At 39.8% G+C, this 16,595-nt stretch overlaps 1 protein-coding gene across 1 annotated transcript in view; it reads right to left on the bottom strand.

The window, feature by feature from the left end:
- aff2 (AF4/FMR2 family, member 2) overlaps positions 1 to 16,595 on the bottom strand; it is a 384,893-nt gene that overhangs the window by 8,524 nt on the left and 359,774 nt on the right. Inside the window, exons 16-20 of the mRNA XM_049484505.1 lie at positions 15,162 to 15,298; positions 13,574 to 13,645; positions 8,736 to 8,829; positions 8,327 to 8,376; positions 4,285 to 4,511 (exon numbers count right to left, since the gene is read on the bottom strand). Of these exons, the coding sequence (XP_049340462.1) occupies positions 4,285 to 4,511; positions 8,327 to 8,376; positions 8,736 to 8,829; positions 13,574 to 13,645; positions 15,162 to 15,298 (580 nt within the window). The remainder of the gene's footprint in view (positions 1 to 4,284; positions 4,512 to 8,326; positions 8,377 to 8,735; positions 8,830 to 13,573; positions 13,646 to 15,161; positions 15,299 to 16,595) is intronic.

Raw genomic sequence — 16,595 nt, 5'->3', positions numbered from 1 at the left:
TTGAGCTTCTGGTAGACTCAGGTTCTGCCAAGCATGGGTCAGTAGGTGTCTTTTCCAAGAATCGGCATGCCAAATTTTGACTGTTCTAGATAGGGCAACTTCAAGCTGGTGTTCCACAAAACCAAATTGCAGCATTATTTGGAGTGAGCCTTAGTACCATCTCCAAATTGGCAATTTTTTCATAGGCGCAACCCACATATTCAGCTCTGCTGCTCATCCATCAAATGCATGTTCTTTACAAATGTTGCACCATTTAAAATGTAAATTAATAGGCTTTTCAATGGTATAAGATGTTTTGCCAATAAGCATTATTACAACAAAAATAATCTACCAAACACAAATTTACTTTATTTTTTGTGCTATATAAACACTTACATGCCAAAATGCTAAACACTTTATTACCACCCAATGTGTACAGCTCAGTGGGTGATAATGATTGTGACCGGCAGTGTCTGGCTTGAATTGTTCATAAAACAGACAAGTGACTTGCATTCAGAAATCATATCCACGTTTAATGTATTTCAAAGCAGGAGGCCCCACAACCATATAAGTGCTGTGTTATTTAGCATCCACAGGACATGGCAAAAGACATGGGGTACAATACTACTTCTTGTCCCATTATTTTTGGTATATCGGTTGACATTTGGACAGTTTTTTTTTTATTAAGCTCTTATAAGTGAACTTGTGAGACTACTAATATGACTTCAGATATTTTTATCTAATACAGTCTAATGTGTATTTGCACAGTACTGTTTGTTTGTCAAGGTCAAAAAACAGCCAAAGCAGCTTTTTTGTAAAAAAAAAAAAGTCCTATTTTTTTTTTCTGTCTTACTCATGCTCAATTTGATTTTCCACTTTGCAGCTGGTTTCTAAAATAGTATTCTGAAGTTGGCTCCAGCTTGTTAATGCATGTATGACCAGCTGATTGCTAAATGCTTGAATAGAAGCCCATTCCAAAAGAGCAATTACTTCAAGTTCTTGTTTTCATAAGCAATGAATGTTACCAGGAAACTACACATTTTTATATTTGACCTTTACTTATCTTCACAATCCAGTTATACAGCATTGAATATCATCTATTGAATATCCACATATAGTTGTTTTTCATCACTACTTTTTGCAAACAATTATAATAGCTTATAAAAATGCATTTCTGTGGGATTAAAGGGGTGTAAAAAATTGCCTTGTAACAGCCTTGACTCATATATTTACACCTAACAATTACACAAACCTCACCTATTAGTGAAAACCATGTGACCACAGTTTTTCCTTTGCTAGTGTCCACAGAAGCAAGTGTGATTAAATGAAAACCAGGGAACAAAATGGGCATCTACGCTAGGCTAGAAGCTAATACTAGCCATCACTATCTGTTACCATCCCTTTACTCATTTTCAATGTCCTTTCCCTCAAAATGAATTCAACTACTTGAGCTCAATCCCAAGACACCCCTTGGCCCTACCCCTCTGTTTATGTTTAATCACGATTACCACTATATCACCATAGTTTCAATGTTTTTTTTTTTTCATAGCAAGCATAACAAGATCGCTATTAGTTTGCCCAGTAGCTAGCTAGCTAACCTTCCCGTTCCACATTAAATGGTTTAACAGATAGCAGCGACTGCAGCATTTAAGGAGGAACTCAAAAATAAAGTAAAATAGAATCTAATAAAAGCTAATTTCAGCATCACCTGCCCCATTTTTGAAGACAGACGATGCCCTAAAGTTAACTAGTTAACCAAGCAGTTTGGTTGCTGAACTTCAGCTCTCGACAGGGTCCCCTACAGACCACCGCTAATAGCCAGGTAATAAAGCAGTGTTATTTTATTTTTTGTTCATTGACAAATGTCAAAACCTTGAATGGTTGTCCCAATTATTAGGGGGAGGAGTTATAAGGGGAAGGGTTACACTTCGTTACAGTGCTTTTGTAAAAGTAAAACTATGCTGTGACTATGCTGTAGCCGATAAATCATAATATTGTTGATTATTTATAACAGAGGTGTAAGTAGGCTTGTAAAACTACATCTGAGCATTTTAATCATCCCGAACAAAGTCATCCTTTAGCCCTATCCGGACGGATTCGTTTTTTTAGGGGGTCCTGGGGTCATTTTCTCTTTTATGGGGGCTCATCTGTAATTTTATCCCGTCCGCAACGACCATGTATGTGTTTTTTTCTCAGACGTCCTCTGAGAAAATTACAGGCTGAATTAACTACTGTTTTACGCCGAACTCCCGTTTAATAAAATAGCTACTTGTCCACTGACACGCACCGTAATTAAACTTTGGGCGTGCGTTTCCACGAAGAACCACATAAACACAACAGCGAGTGAAAATGGAGGAGCTACTGAACGTGATACATGACCGAGAAAGCTAAAAAACTCACTGGTCCTCCTGTTTTTTCAAATGCAGTCCGGATGCAGGAGTTTTATCACTGGGTAGAGGATTGAAATATTTTTCACAGACATCCCCCTGAGAAACTAATCCCACCCGGATAGGGCTTTTGGCAACCTTAAGACACATAAGTTTAGATTGAAACAGTTTAAGCTGAAAATGAAAGGGGTGGTATGGTCTGGAACACAGGGGCTCTTTGTTTCAGCAGGACAGTGACTGAAAATATTTGACAATCCCTCGTCCCCAACTAACGACGAGCCGCAATTAACTAAAGGCCAGTGTGCACATAACCTATCTGTATGCCTACAGCGGCTCGGGTGAGCCTAAAAGCCGTACATCTAAGCTCACAGTGCTGTAATTGGCCAATTTCAGCTTCATTTCCACCAAAGGATGAACCCAACAGGCCCTAATTGAGTTCATTATGAAAAGAGACAGTGAGCAGGGGAGTGGGAGAGAGGGTCAGAGCGGCTTCTTAGGGGTGGCTTCTGAGACCGCATGCGACACGTACGGCGTCCCTGCACTTTTTAATTAGCCTTCTCTAGAGGAACGAGGGAGAGAGAGAGAGAGAGAGAGAGAGAGAGAGAGAGAAAGAGAGATAGAGGAAATGACAGCGGAAGCCACATCAAACCTCCGGCGGTGCGAGGATTCCGCTCTCGGTCTCCAGTGGTCCGTACAAATGTTCAGTCGCTGATAAGGCTAACGTGTGAAAGGGGCCGGCTCTCGTTGCAACCTCTGACAGATGTAGATAACATGTAAAATAAGACCAATCAGATCCACCAGCAAATGGCACACTGATGCAGGAAGCTGTCTGGGACTTCGCCTTGTTGAGGAGGAATATTTTCCAGTGCGTTACGAAGCAGAGAAAATGGATACGCTATAAGGGGAATTCCATTCTCTCTCTGCTGTTCTTAAACAGTCAACAATATGTTTGATTCAGAGAGTTTCATGTGCATTTCTACATGCACACTTTCCAAAAGCGCAAGTCCATATTTCAACTTTAAGACCATGACTGTAAAATGTATGGTCTGATTTTCCAGACACAAATACTGCAATACATTATCCATGCTTATTCTCCAGTGAGAATTCAGTGGAGTCTCAGACTCAGCTCAGTATGAGTTCAGACAGCAAGGCCCTAAATTCTCTCTTGATGTGCTAAAATCAGAGTTTTGTTATAAATGGAGGATCTTCATCAATGTTGTACAAAGACAAAATGCTCACCTCAAAAAAAGTTTTTTCAATATTTTCTATACCTGACAAACTTAGCCCATATATCCTATAGGGGTGTAATAAAATATTGATATATCGAAGTATTGTGATATTATGTTTTTGGAATGCCCTATTGATTCTCAAAAACACTGTACTAATTCTAATTATTAGTTTACATGCAAAAATTGGTGTCAGACAGTGGTTCATTTTGGGTTGTGTTTAAACTCAACCACTAGATGGCAGTGCACTCTGTGTACTGTCTTGCATCAGTTGACTCTTCCATTTGTTTTTTACTATGACAGTTTTTATTAGATTTACAAAATTGCAGTATTACTGTATTGCTTACAGTATCTCAATATATCACAATGTATTGAACTGTAACCCTTGTATTGTTTTATGTATTATATATTGGCAGGTCCTTGCTAATACACAGACGTAATATCTTGTGTATATTCACTAGGATATTCACTCTGAACAACTGTGGTGAACATTTGAGGTGGGTCAGCCAAGAACAGAAAGGTGAGGCTGCAGTGGGCACAGTGGACAGTCAAAAAACGAACAAAAAATGATCATTTAAATTTTTTGCTAAGGCACACAGATAATAGAATTTGGCGCCAACAGCAAAAATCTATGGATCCAACCTGCCTTATATCTCAACTTATCCCATTCGTTACATGAGTGCTAGGCCTACCTTGGCTTTCATGGGCCAGCTTGTCGGCCGTGTCCCAGTGCTCGTAGCTGCGCAGGATGTTGTTGGTGATGTTGACGTGGCTGGCGGCCATGTGGTGGATGCGTTGGGGGATGGCCACGCTGCCCGACGAGGATGATGATGACGAGGAGGAGCCCATGGCCCCGCTGCTGCTGACAGAACTGATTGGGGAGGGACTCAATGACATGGGAGAGGGCGTGCCCGTACTTCTGGATGGGGGGTAGAGAGAGGGCACAATTACATTAGTTAAAAGTAATACAGATACAATATCATTTTTTTTGTGTTTTACAATTTTACCATAGCAACAATTCCATGTGAGATACTATAGGAAGCACTTATCCATACTCTCACAGTCATCTAAGTAACCATGAAAATACTATATCAACTACCATGCAACCACCTTATAACTTAACCATAGTATTGGACCTGTTTAGCTACCCTTTAACAACACCATAACAGCACTAGGGAAATGACCTAGCAACACCACAGCAACCACTCATAGCCAGTCAAAGCAACTGCCTAGCAACACAATGGCAGCCACCAAACAATGCTATAGCACCAATCTAGAGCACCCACAGCACTATCATGCCCATCTAGCTACTACTCAGCCATACTAACACCATATTAACCAGAATGTAACACCATAGCAACAATTTACCAACACCACAGCAGCCACCTATCGAACATTTTCACCCCAGTGAGCACACAGCAACCACTAAAATCATAGCAACTAGCATTCTTTTATCACTATGATACAAATACACTAGTATCACCCAACCAACCAGGTACACTGTAGCACTCATCGGAGATACCATAGCAATCACCTGTCAACACACTAAGAATCACCAACAGCACAATACTTCTAATCTGGCTGCCACTCAGCAACACTGTAATAACCAGAAAGAAACACCATAGCAACAATTTACCAACACCACAGCAGCCACCTAGTGAACAATTTCACAGTAGTGACCACATAGCAACACCATGGCAGCCAACAATCTAGCTACCACTCACCAGCAAAACACATCAAACACCTAGCAACACCATAGCAAGCATCTTGCATACTTTTTTTTATCACAATGATACTAATAAATTAGTAACACCCAAACACCTGAGATACCATAGCAATCACATAGCAACACACTAATTACCACCAACAGCACTATCATGCCCACCTAGCTACCACTCAGCAACACCATATTAACCAGAAAGAAACACTATAGAAACAATTTAGCAACACCACATCAACCACCTAGCAAACATTTTCACCCGTGTGACCATATAGAAACTACCTAGCAACACCATGGCAGGCACCAATCTAGCTACCACTCACCAGCAAACCAAAGCAAACACCTAGCAACACCATAGCAACCTTCTATCTTGCACTCTTTTTTGTCACAATGATACTAGGGTTGAACTACAATAGTAACCACCTAAAACACCCTAGGAACCATCAAAGAGCACTTTCACTCAGCAACGCCATATTAACCTGAATGTAAAACTATAGCAACAATTAAGTAACACCACAGAAACCACCTGGCAAACATTTTCGCCCTAGTGACCACATAGCAACCACCTAGCAAATACTTAACACTATAGCATCAAGCCTATAGCATATAGCACCCAGTAACACAGCACAGTGATGTAAGGGATGACATGTACCTATACATTTTAGAACAGAAATAAATAATCATGTTTTTGGTAAATTTGTTATAAGACATTGCAAAATTAAGATATGCAATGTTAACATTTTTGAAAGCATTAGCGACAGCTCTAACAACCTAAGGGTTAATCAGGGAGCCTCAGATCCATTATGTCACGATCACCAAACAGCTCTTTCCTCAGCGTCTGAACGTTATTAGCAGCAAGCCTCGGCTCCGCTCCCACACAAGCACAGCTGGACCCGTGTGCCAGTCAACGAACACACACATCAGTCTTTTCAGTGTTTAAACCTAAACAATCAGTCCACGTCGCCTGTAATCCAGCGATAAATTGAACTGTGCTCCAGCCCCGCGAGGCTAAATTATGTTCGCTGTCAACAGCGCAGACCGTTCTCTGGCGGTTTGGTGGGCTTTGCAGGAATAAACAAACCGTTGGCGGGAGGGAGAGACGGCAGAGACAGCAGGAAGGGAGAAAAGATTCATGACGGTAAAGAAGGTAAACACAGTGCGGAGAGGAGAGTGGAGGGAGGGAGGGGGGTGGTGCTGGTGCTGGTGTTGATCGTAGCAGGTAGGGGAGGATTAGAGCGCTCTCTTCCCGGCTAATGTATTAGCACAGGCAGAGGGGCTGGAGGGGTCTGTCCGCCTCAGCTAATTGGTTTTGACAGGCGCACTGGCTGTAGAGCAGCAGGCCTGGGTAGTGTCCAGCCAGAGGCCAACTCACACTCGCTTTTTTCTCACACACACACACACATACACATTCGCACAGAGAGAGAGACAGCTTTCTGAGCTTGCCTGCCCACCCCACAGACATTAGGTTGCCATGGCACTGGCAGTGGAAGAGCTCCAGCCTTCCCAGAGTTCATCTCTTCATGCCCTCCCATTTGCTTAAAGCAGAGAACTTCTAAAGAGGAGAATTACAGCGTGAGAATCTCTTCCAGGAAAGAAAGACACTAGGGGGCGCTCTAAAGTGTTCCCAAAATGAATGGGTTCAGCATTTGAGCATTTTTGCACTCATTTTCTTAACACAGAACTAATCAAATGTTTTAGTACCACAGATTTTAAAAGCTTTTCAACTCTGTTCATGCTCTGGCTGTAACTCTAATGCTAGCATCTTAATTAGGACGGCAATAATGATTATTTTGGTAGTCTAATAATCTGATCCTTATTTTTCCAATTAGTCCACAAAGATTTTTGCCATGTGGTTCTCTTTCTTTTGAAAGAAAAAGCTGAATGGATTAGATTTAAAATGCCCTTTAATTGCCCAGCAGATGTTTCAATGTGGAAAGTACTGATATTTAGTAAGTGGATATTAAATCGTTTGTGTCTAGACATTTTTAGAGATACAAACAAATCAAAAATTTGAGTGTGAACTGTGTGCTTTAGCCAATTACACTTGGTGTATTGCGTTACCTGCTAAGCGCTAGCCATTCAGCTGTTCAGAGGTGAGTATTATCGGCCTGTAGTCTGCTTCTAACCCTGGCTAGCACTGCTGGAGCAGCATTAGCATTACCTGCTAACTTTGCTAGCCATTTGGCCGTTCAGAGGTGAGTATTATCGGCCTGTAGTCTGCTGCTAACCCTGGCTAGCTATGCTGGAGCAGCATTAGCATTACTTGCTAACTTTGCTAGCCATTTGGCCGTTCAGAGGTGAGTATTATCGGCCTGTAGTCTGCTGCTAACCCCGGCTAGCACTGCTGGAGCAGCATTAGCATTACCCCCTAACTGTACTAGTCATTCAGCTGTTCAGAGGTGAGTATTATCAGACTGCAGTCTGCTCAGTTACCGTGATAAAACAAGATACTTGGGACGAACTGCTAGCTAATCTAGCCCTGGTTTACCGGAACACTCAGGGTTCCTCAGTGTAGTGCTGCCGGGCGGCAGTAAGCGGCATTAGCGGTTAGCAGCTAATGCTAATGCTCCAGCCTTAGTGGAAATCTGGAAATCTAAGCTTACTGTAAATAAACAGAAGCGCTTTACTCACCCAAATAAACAGTTTTCAGGAGAGAAATCTGTGTAGATTTAACATCCAGCGCTCGTTTGAATTGTCTGATTTGTCTCCATTATTCACTTTTAATTGAGGACTCACTCCCTGGCTCCCTCTAGTGTTATTTAGTAATGTTTCTGATATAATGGGGGAATTAAGACCTGGACAGACTCTCCATAACAAACCGGCTCTCTTTAAAACCACCATGACTGAGGTTAAGCATCGCACGCCCAAAGGTCTACACTTTCCCACTGCTTACTGCACACGGTTGATCCACAGCAAAGAGGAGGAAGAGTAGGGTGGCTTTTTTTTTTAAAGAGTGGGCTTTAGTAAAAGAGGATGAGGATAGGAAGTGATATTAGAGAAGAGAAAAGACTTACTTTCCATTGGCTCCCCACGGCGAAGGTGCTTGAGAACTTTTCGCCGAGTTCTGGAGTGAAAGAGAGAGAGTGACAGAGAGAAGGGGAAAAGAAAAAAGCGAGAGAAAGCAAACATTATTTATGTTAACCGCCGGAGCCCGTTTGGTGAGCGCAGCACTCGCGGTGGAAAAGCTCAAACACGATTAATCATAATGGGCTTAGAGTCTGACAATGTGTGCAGATAATTGATGATATTAATTTGTACACTAACTGAATAAATGAACTGCTTTTAATAACGGCATGCAAAATTAATGAGAACACGCTATTCAAACAAATACGAATTCAATTTAGCCGGCCGAAAATTGGCTTCACAAAGCTGGGGAAGTCTCACTCGGCTCGTATGCAGTGGGAGGAGAGGAGGAGAGGTTACCTTGAAATACTCCATTAAGGAACGGGAATATTTCATAGCGTGATCCTTCTTCAGCTTGAACATCCGCAAGTACAGCAGGGATAAACATCGATTGCTGTGGAGAACAGAATTATGTTACACATTACACAGGTAAAATATTGGTTCTTTCAAAAACTTATAGGGGCTTTTCCAACTGTGGAGGAATGCCTTAAGGTGGTTACTGAACATTTTCTTCCAAAACCTTTGCTTAAATATTCCCCAAAAAACCCTGAAGAGTTTTTTTCCATAGCTTCAAATGGAAGAATTTTTAAAATAAAAAAGAAAGTTCGTCAAGTGTATATTGTACAGTATCACTGTTAAAAGTATAAATTAATTTATTTACAACTGTGGAGGAACCCATTAATATGCTTTGAGGAACCTTTAAAAAAGCTAAGAAAGCTAAAAATCAGTGCCAACTGAACATAATGTTATGTGATCACTGGTTTCCTCTCTCACAGCTTTACATACTTAAAAACAATCACATTAACCATTTATATTGACACACTAGTGAACAAACACACACACACACACATGTTTAAGATATATAGTGAGCACACATGCCCAGGGCAGTGGGCATCTTTCACTGTAGAAGCACTGTAGATGTTTTTGGGTGATGCTCAGAGGCACAACATTGGCGAGCCTGAGTATCAGTACAATAATTCAGTGCTCTAACCCGTGAGTCACCACTGTACACGTAAAGCTCTTTTCCTAAAACTAAACATTTTTGTGCAAAATAACAATAATTACAACCCTTCAGCCTTCAGACTCTATTATCAAGCTTACACCTTCTAATGTTATATTAATTACACATTAATTTCCCTGTAAACATATACTAAATTATTTTTAAGTTATATAATATAATTAGTATTATAATAAATTATATTTATGTATTATTATTTTATATATATTATATTTATTGTATCATTTTTGTGTGACAGGATGGTTTATGTTATGTTTGACAGATAACTTTCCAAAATGCCAATTATATAATTGAAATTCAGACACTTAAATTTTTTTATAGCACCCCATCTTTTTGGAATTTGGGTTGTAGGAGTAGTAAGAAAGTTTTATTGGATGTATTTTGTATTTCACTGTTGCTTTATATTAGACAGATTAATTTTCCACGTTTCCACAATTCATACAGTTCAATTTTACACAACACCCCAACTTTTTGGAATTGGATTGTAGTAGTAGAAGTCACTAACGCTGCATTACAAAGGCGTTCCCTGCGTTAGCCAATCAAATCATTTTAATAAACGGGGAATTGTTATTATGTAAGCTTTATTTCCTATGAATTAATACATATAAATGTATATTAATAAATATAAATGTTCGACTGCACTTCAGAACATTGTCTAGAGAGCAGCATATAGGCTAACAAAAGCAAACTTTTTTCAATGAAATTGTATATTAATATTTTCAAAACCCACCAGAGACCTCAACAACCTCAATCTCACTCGCTCTTTCTCCACGCTGTATTACACTGATTAGAGTCCCTATAAGTAAGCAGGAATTGATCACAAAGGACAAGGAAGCCTAAAACTTTGCTATCTGATTGGATAGATGCATCGCATTGGACTGATTCATTTGCATAAAGTTCACCTTTTTTTTAAATATAATTTTATTTCTAATTTTTCTCATTTTCTTCCAATTTACACGGCCAATTACCCAACCCACTCATTAGGACTCCCCCATCACTAGTGATGCCTCAACACACCAGGAGGGTGAAGACTAACGTATGCCTCCTCCGATACATGTGAAGTCAGACTCCGCCTCTTTTCGAGCTGCTGCTGATGCAGCATTGCTGAGTAGCATCACAGCGCGCTTGGAGGAAAACGCAGCGACCCGGTTCCGATACATCAGCACACAGATGCCATGTGCTGTGGTCATCATCCTTTGGAGTGATGAGGGGAGAGAGCGCCATCTATACAACGGTAGGGAGCAGAGCCAATTGTGATTTGATTTTAAAGCTGCAAAAAAAAAGTTCACCTTTAAAGCTCAACTTTTATTGTATCACATCTCCCGGACTTGCGGCGTTGGAACCGATGATGCACCACTGCGTGGCTGCATTTGACGGAGCCGACGCTTCCCATTGACAATGATTTGGATGCGTTGCTCCTTCGTGACGGAGCAGTGTAAATGCAACGTAAGTAATTCAAATCCCAGAATGGTTTTAAGGTGCATTGTGATGGAATGTGACACCAAAACAAGCCAATAAACAAACAAAATCCCAAAAAATAATGCATCCCGCCCGGTATGTGCAGGTAGTGCATGGCCAGTAGCACAGAATGACTGACCTTTCAGTGGTACGCTTATGAGACAGCAGATGCTCGGGACATATGCACCGCCCCATGAAACCCAACTAGCCCTCTGTCATTTCTAATAGGACTGGACTCCTCATCTCGAAGCCATAACAGTGTGTACTACTCTCAGGCCCCATAACTAGGTCAGACGTAGGACAGCTTTCATAACAGGCTGCCAAGCCTTTTTCTTGTACCTGTCGACTCTTTTACACATTCTGCGAACACAACGTGCCCTTACGTCAAAATTTGAATTCCGAAGTTTCGTTTGAAGCTCCGGTTTCAGGTGTCAGGAGTAAAACACATCTGACAGCCCTTCCTGCCTCCTTAAAACGCTCCTGCAACCTCAAATGCATCATCAGGGCTTTGATTGAGGCCTATAAAACCTAAGTGAAGGAGGCTTTGAAAGTCCCCTTCAAATGCTAGATGACTTTGGTTAACAAGCGCGGGGCGGGCGGGGAGGGCTGCTGGTGGTTGAATTTTAATCCGACTGTCATCCCGCCACAAGCGCAAATCTAACCTTGACATTCAAACATAAACAAGCTTCCGCGAGGTGACAGGCAGGCAGGGAGCGCGCGGACGCCTTTTATCTGGGCCAGAATATATATCCCGCCCGTCCGCCGCCGCGCTGAAATCTTTCATTATCCTCTAATGGCTTAATGAAATACAAGAATAATGATCCAGTCTAAGCTGATTAAGCGCTTTAGCAGTGTTTTAAAGCTCTCCTCACAGATACGGACGATTGTCGACTAGCGATGGCTGAGGGGAGATTTAGAGCGAGCAAAGTGGTTTAGCTTCTGATGTCTGACGAGAGAAGATGCAGAGGCTTTTATTTTTTTTTTATGGGGCCACCCTTAGCACCCTCACAGCCATGCTGAAAACTCAGGCCTCGGTGTTCTGGCATTTAAAAAAAAAAAATGTTTGTGATGACTGTATTAATATGTACAGTTGAAAAGAATGTTAATGAATCATGTGATGATGGGGGGAAACCAGAGCAAGTTTTAAGAACATCATGCAGTGCTTTGTCATTTTATCTATTTTATATAGTCTTGCTTACATACTGTTTGCATCTGCAGATTGCACCCCAGCAGCAAATATGCCCAAAAAGTTTGTTTTTATTTTTAAATATGAGGCTAATGTGGTTCAAAAGCAGTGTAGCTAGCAGTAGTATTATTAGAGAATGGGGATTAGATATATCATTATTATGTTTATATAAATGTGTAAAGAATAATTTGGTATGATTAGACTAGTTCTTACTATTTTATAGTATATAATATAATTTTATATACTAGAATAGATAGTAAATGTGTAACAGGGACACAGTGCAATGGTGCATGTGTATACCTGTAAATTGTCTGTCACCTAAAAATGTAGCATCTCTATTTTACCATGTTTTTCATCTTTTAGCATTAATGTAAATATAGAAGTTGTTCTTTATATTGTGTCCAAATTGCTTGACTAATGGACAAATGAAAATACTCCAAAATTACTTAAAAATAATCTTTTTACATAGACTTCCATTGAAATGTAAGAAAAATATTATCTTCTTCTTTAAAGTTGCTCTTTTAGTAAAATTATTTTTTGGAGTGATAGCAACAATATATATTCTATATTAAACATGCATACAGTCAGGCCCAAAAAACAAGAAAAATAAATTAGATTGTGAAACAATCTTCATTTTATGGGCTCTGCATGTCATCACACTGGATTGAAAATGAAATAAATGAGATGTCATTGTTGTGTAGACTTACAGGTTTAATTCTAAGTTTTAAACTATCCTATGAAGCATTTAGCTTTTCTAAAAAGCTTCCTCAAATCAGGGGCTCAGAAGTAATAAGACAAATGAACTGTACCATAAATAAAATGTTAATTTTTAAAAAGTTCTTGAAAATACTTTGCAGGCAATGACTGCCTGAAGTCTGGAACCCAATGACATCACCAAACTCTGGGTTTCCCCCTTATGATACTTTGCCAAACCAGTTGTTACTGGTTTGTGGGTGTTTTGTTTTACCTTAAGGAAGTGAAAAGGTTCAGATCCACTGATTGGCTCAGCCACTGCAGATTATTCCATTACTTTGCCTTAAAAAAACTTCTGGGTTGCTTGAAGTCTACACTTCAGTTGCATCTCATTTGTTTAATTTCAAATCCAGTGTGATGGAATGCAAATTATTAATGCAAATTATTAATATTGTCACTTTTCTGAATGTTATTTGGTTTAAACACATATTTGGTTTGAAGCTTCCAGCAAAACTTCCAACCAACTACTGTTCCCACAATACCATGCAAATCCAACAGGTTATAGCTTATAGGGTTTCTGCGTGGCATGCATGCTTGTAAAATGACTGTATTTGTAGTGCATCAAATAGTTACCACATATACATATAATTACACCCCTATAGTATATTTTATGCTGTGAGGTGCACCTAAGATTTTCACTCACCTTCACACAATAAACATATTACACTACACAGACAGTTCTTACAGAGGACGGCAGTGATTTAACAAGAAAAGCAAACTCACCACAATACTGCTAATTTCTTCTCTGCTAGTGTGGCTGAATGACTGGTGAAGTTCTTTAATCTCATCGCGTACCTGAAACCACACACAACACAACAAGCAAGTGAGTGTGGAGAGCAGTGAGGTATCGAGCTGCAGTTCCTGTAGTTTAGTTTTATGGAGCGTCGCTGCCTGCAGTACTAATGTTAATGATTACAGAGCTACAGAGTTAAGAAGAATATCATTAGTACTTTTACACATTTACAGATCAGCATTAATGAAATCATTCAGGTTTAATGATCTAACCTGAGCCCATTTTATGGGTTCCTGTAGGATGAGCAACTGTGTGTCTGTATGTGTGGGTGTGTGTGTGTGTATGTATGTGTGGGTGTGTGTATGTGTGTATATTTGCACGAGCACACATGGCTTTTTTCCCAGCTCCGATTTCAATCAGCAGCGGCCGAATCTCAGAGCGCTGATGAGCTTCGAGGTCCATCTATTTTCATTCTCCGTGACATTAATAAAACAAGGGCTGCTAATTGCATGACTTGTAATGCGGAGTTGCCCAGCGGTGGTCCTAATGACAATCATCTTTTTTTATTTTAATCATGGCAGGTAGGGTGGCCGTCCCGGAGGGAGGGAGAGAGAGAGCGAGCGGGTGAGTGAGTGAGAGAGGGGGAAGGTAAAAAACACAGTGAGAGAGAATATGGCTGTGTGTGTGAGAGAGAGAATGGAATAGAGAGAATATCAGTGTGAAAGAGAATGAGTAACAAAAGAGAGAGAGGAATAGAGAGAGTTTGAGTCTGTGGGAGACAGAGAGAGCAAGAGAGAAAAAGAGAGAGAAAGTGGAATGGAGAGAGTTTGAGTCTGTGAGGGATAGAAAGCAAGAAAGAAAACGAGAGAGAGTGGAATAGAGAGAGTTTGAGTCTGTGAGAGAGAGAGAGAGAGAGCGTGGAATATAGAGAGTTTGGGTCTGTGAGAGAGAGAGCAAGAGAGAAAAAGAGAGAGTTTGAGTGTGAGAGGGAAATAGAGAGTAAGAGTTTGTGAGAGAGAGCAAGAGATAATTAAAGAGAGAGAGTGAAATAGAGAGAGTTTGAGTCTGTGTGAGAGAGAGCAAGAGAGAAAAAGAGAGTGTAAGAGTTTGTGAGAGAGAGCAAGAGATAATTAAAGAGAGAGTGGAATAGAGAGAGTTTGAGTCTGTGTGAGAGAGAGCAAGAGAGAAAAAGAGAAAGTAAGAGTTTGTGAGAGAGAGCAAGAGATAATTAAAGAGAGAGTGGAATAGAGAGAGTTTGAGTCTGTGTGAGAGAGAGCAAGAGAGAAAAAGAGAAAGTAAGAGTTTGTGAGAGAGAGCAAGAGATAATTAAAGAGAGAGAGAGTGGAATAGAGAGAGTTTGAGTCTGTGTGAGAGAGAGAGCAAGAGAGAAAAAGAGAGAGCGAGAATGGAATAGAGAAAGTTTGAGTGTGAGAGAGAGAGAGAGAGAGAGAGAGAAATAGTATAAGAGTGTGTGAGATAGACAGAGAGAGGAAAGGAGAAAGAGAAACAGACAGGAAGAGAGAGAGAAATAGAAAAAGAGAGAGGTTTAGAAATTGAGGAGTGTTTGCTATCACTGACCTAATGAGCTCCACGGTTTCTGAGTACATGGTGTACGGTGACTTGGCCTCTAACGGGTCTCGCTCCATAGCGTTTCCGCACTCGATAAAGGAGAGCGCACCGTCTGCGTAATTTACGGCTTTACCAAACTTCTCCATCTGTGGGAGCAGAGAAAGAAGTGAAATTCTTTTAAAAGAGCAGATTCTAAACTTTCAATTAGTGACACATTTCACACAAGTACAGAGGCATGCAAAAGTATGGGCACGTCGGACAAAAAATCGAAATTATCTCATAAATATCTAAAAAATAAGAGATAACCTGATATCCAACATCAAAAGGTTAATGGTGAAACTATTTTTAATATTTAAAATAAGACTAATTTTATTTAAATATTTTACTGTTTCAAAATAAAACAAAAGCAAATGATGGGGGGGGGGGGGGGGGCTCTGTAGAGACAGTAATTTTTTTCTTTTAATAGCTTTTATAACAGCCTTTTAATCATCGTTTAAGAGATTTTGCCTGTCCCTGGATTTGACAGAGGAGCCCAATGACTGCTGATAAAGTTTGACAATGATTGTAAATACGTTGTAGCTTTATCATGCTATGAGCCAAGCTATATATTTAACTTCATATCTGTTGGAGATAAGTAAATGTTTAAAACACTACTATTCACAGTAAGAGAACTTTAACCAGTGTTGGCCAAAATATTGGATGCCACTCGATAAATATTATAAAATGAATTGTATTAAAAAATATACAGCTCTGGAAAAGCTCTTAAAAATGATGAGTTTCTTTGATTTTACCAAATTGAAAACCTCTGGAATGTAATCAAAAGGAAGATGGATGATCACAAGCCATCAAACCAAGCTCAACTGCTTGATTTTTTTGCACCAGGTGTGGCATTAAGTTACCCAAAAGCAGTGTGTAAGACTGGTGGAGGAGAACATGCCAAAATCCATGAAAACTGTGATTATTCCACCAAATATTAATTTCTGAACTCGTAAAACTTGAATGAATTCATATAATTACAAACTTGTTTTCTTTGCATTATTTGAGGTCTCTCATTTCTCACCATTTTTCATTTTCTGCAAACAAATGCTCTAAATGACAATATCTTTATTTGGGAGAAATGTCGTCAGTAGTTTATAGAATAAAACAACAATGTTCATTTTACTCAAACATCTACCTATAAATAGCAAAACAGAGAAACTGATTTAGAAACTGAAGTGATCTCTTATTTTTTTTAAGACCTGTACATACAGTATATCATGCATACATAAAGGCATGTATAACAAGTAAGCAGGTGAGCAACACATTTTATAAGACCTCAAGAACATATTTTTTTTTATTGATACAGAATGTAAATCAAGTATGTTTATATTAATAAAATGACTAAAAGCATATATATAGATACACAGCAAATCACAAAACAATTTCAATTATACTTGATTCTTT

This window comes from Astyanax mexicanus, chromosome 10 (genome assembly GCF_023375975.1).
Source record: "Astyanax mexicanus isolate ESR-SI-001 chromosome 10, AstMex3_surface, whole genome shotgun sequence".
In the NCBI taxonomy this organism is placed as follows: domain Eukaryota; kingdom Metazoa; phylum Chordata; class Actinopteri; order Characiformes; family Acestrorhamphidae; genus Astyanax; species Astyanax mexicanus.
The sequence above is the reverse complement of the archived record's forward strand: the minus strand, read 5'-3'. Positions and strand labels throughout refer to the sequence as shown.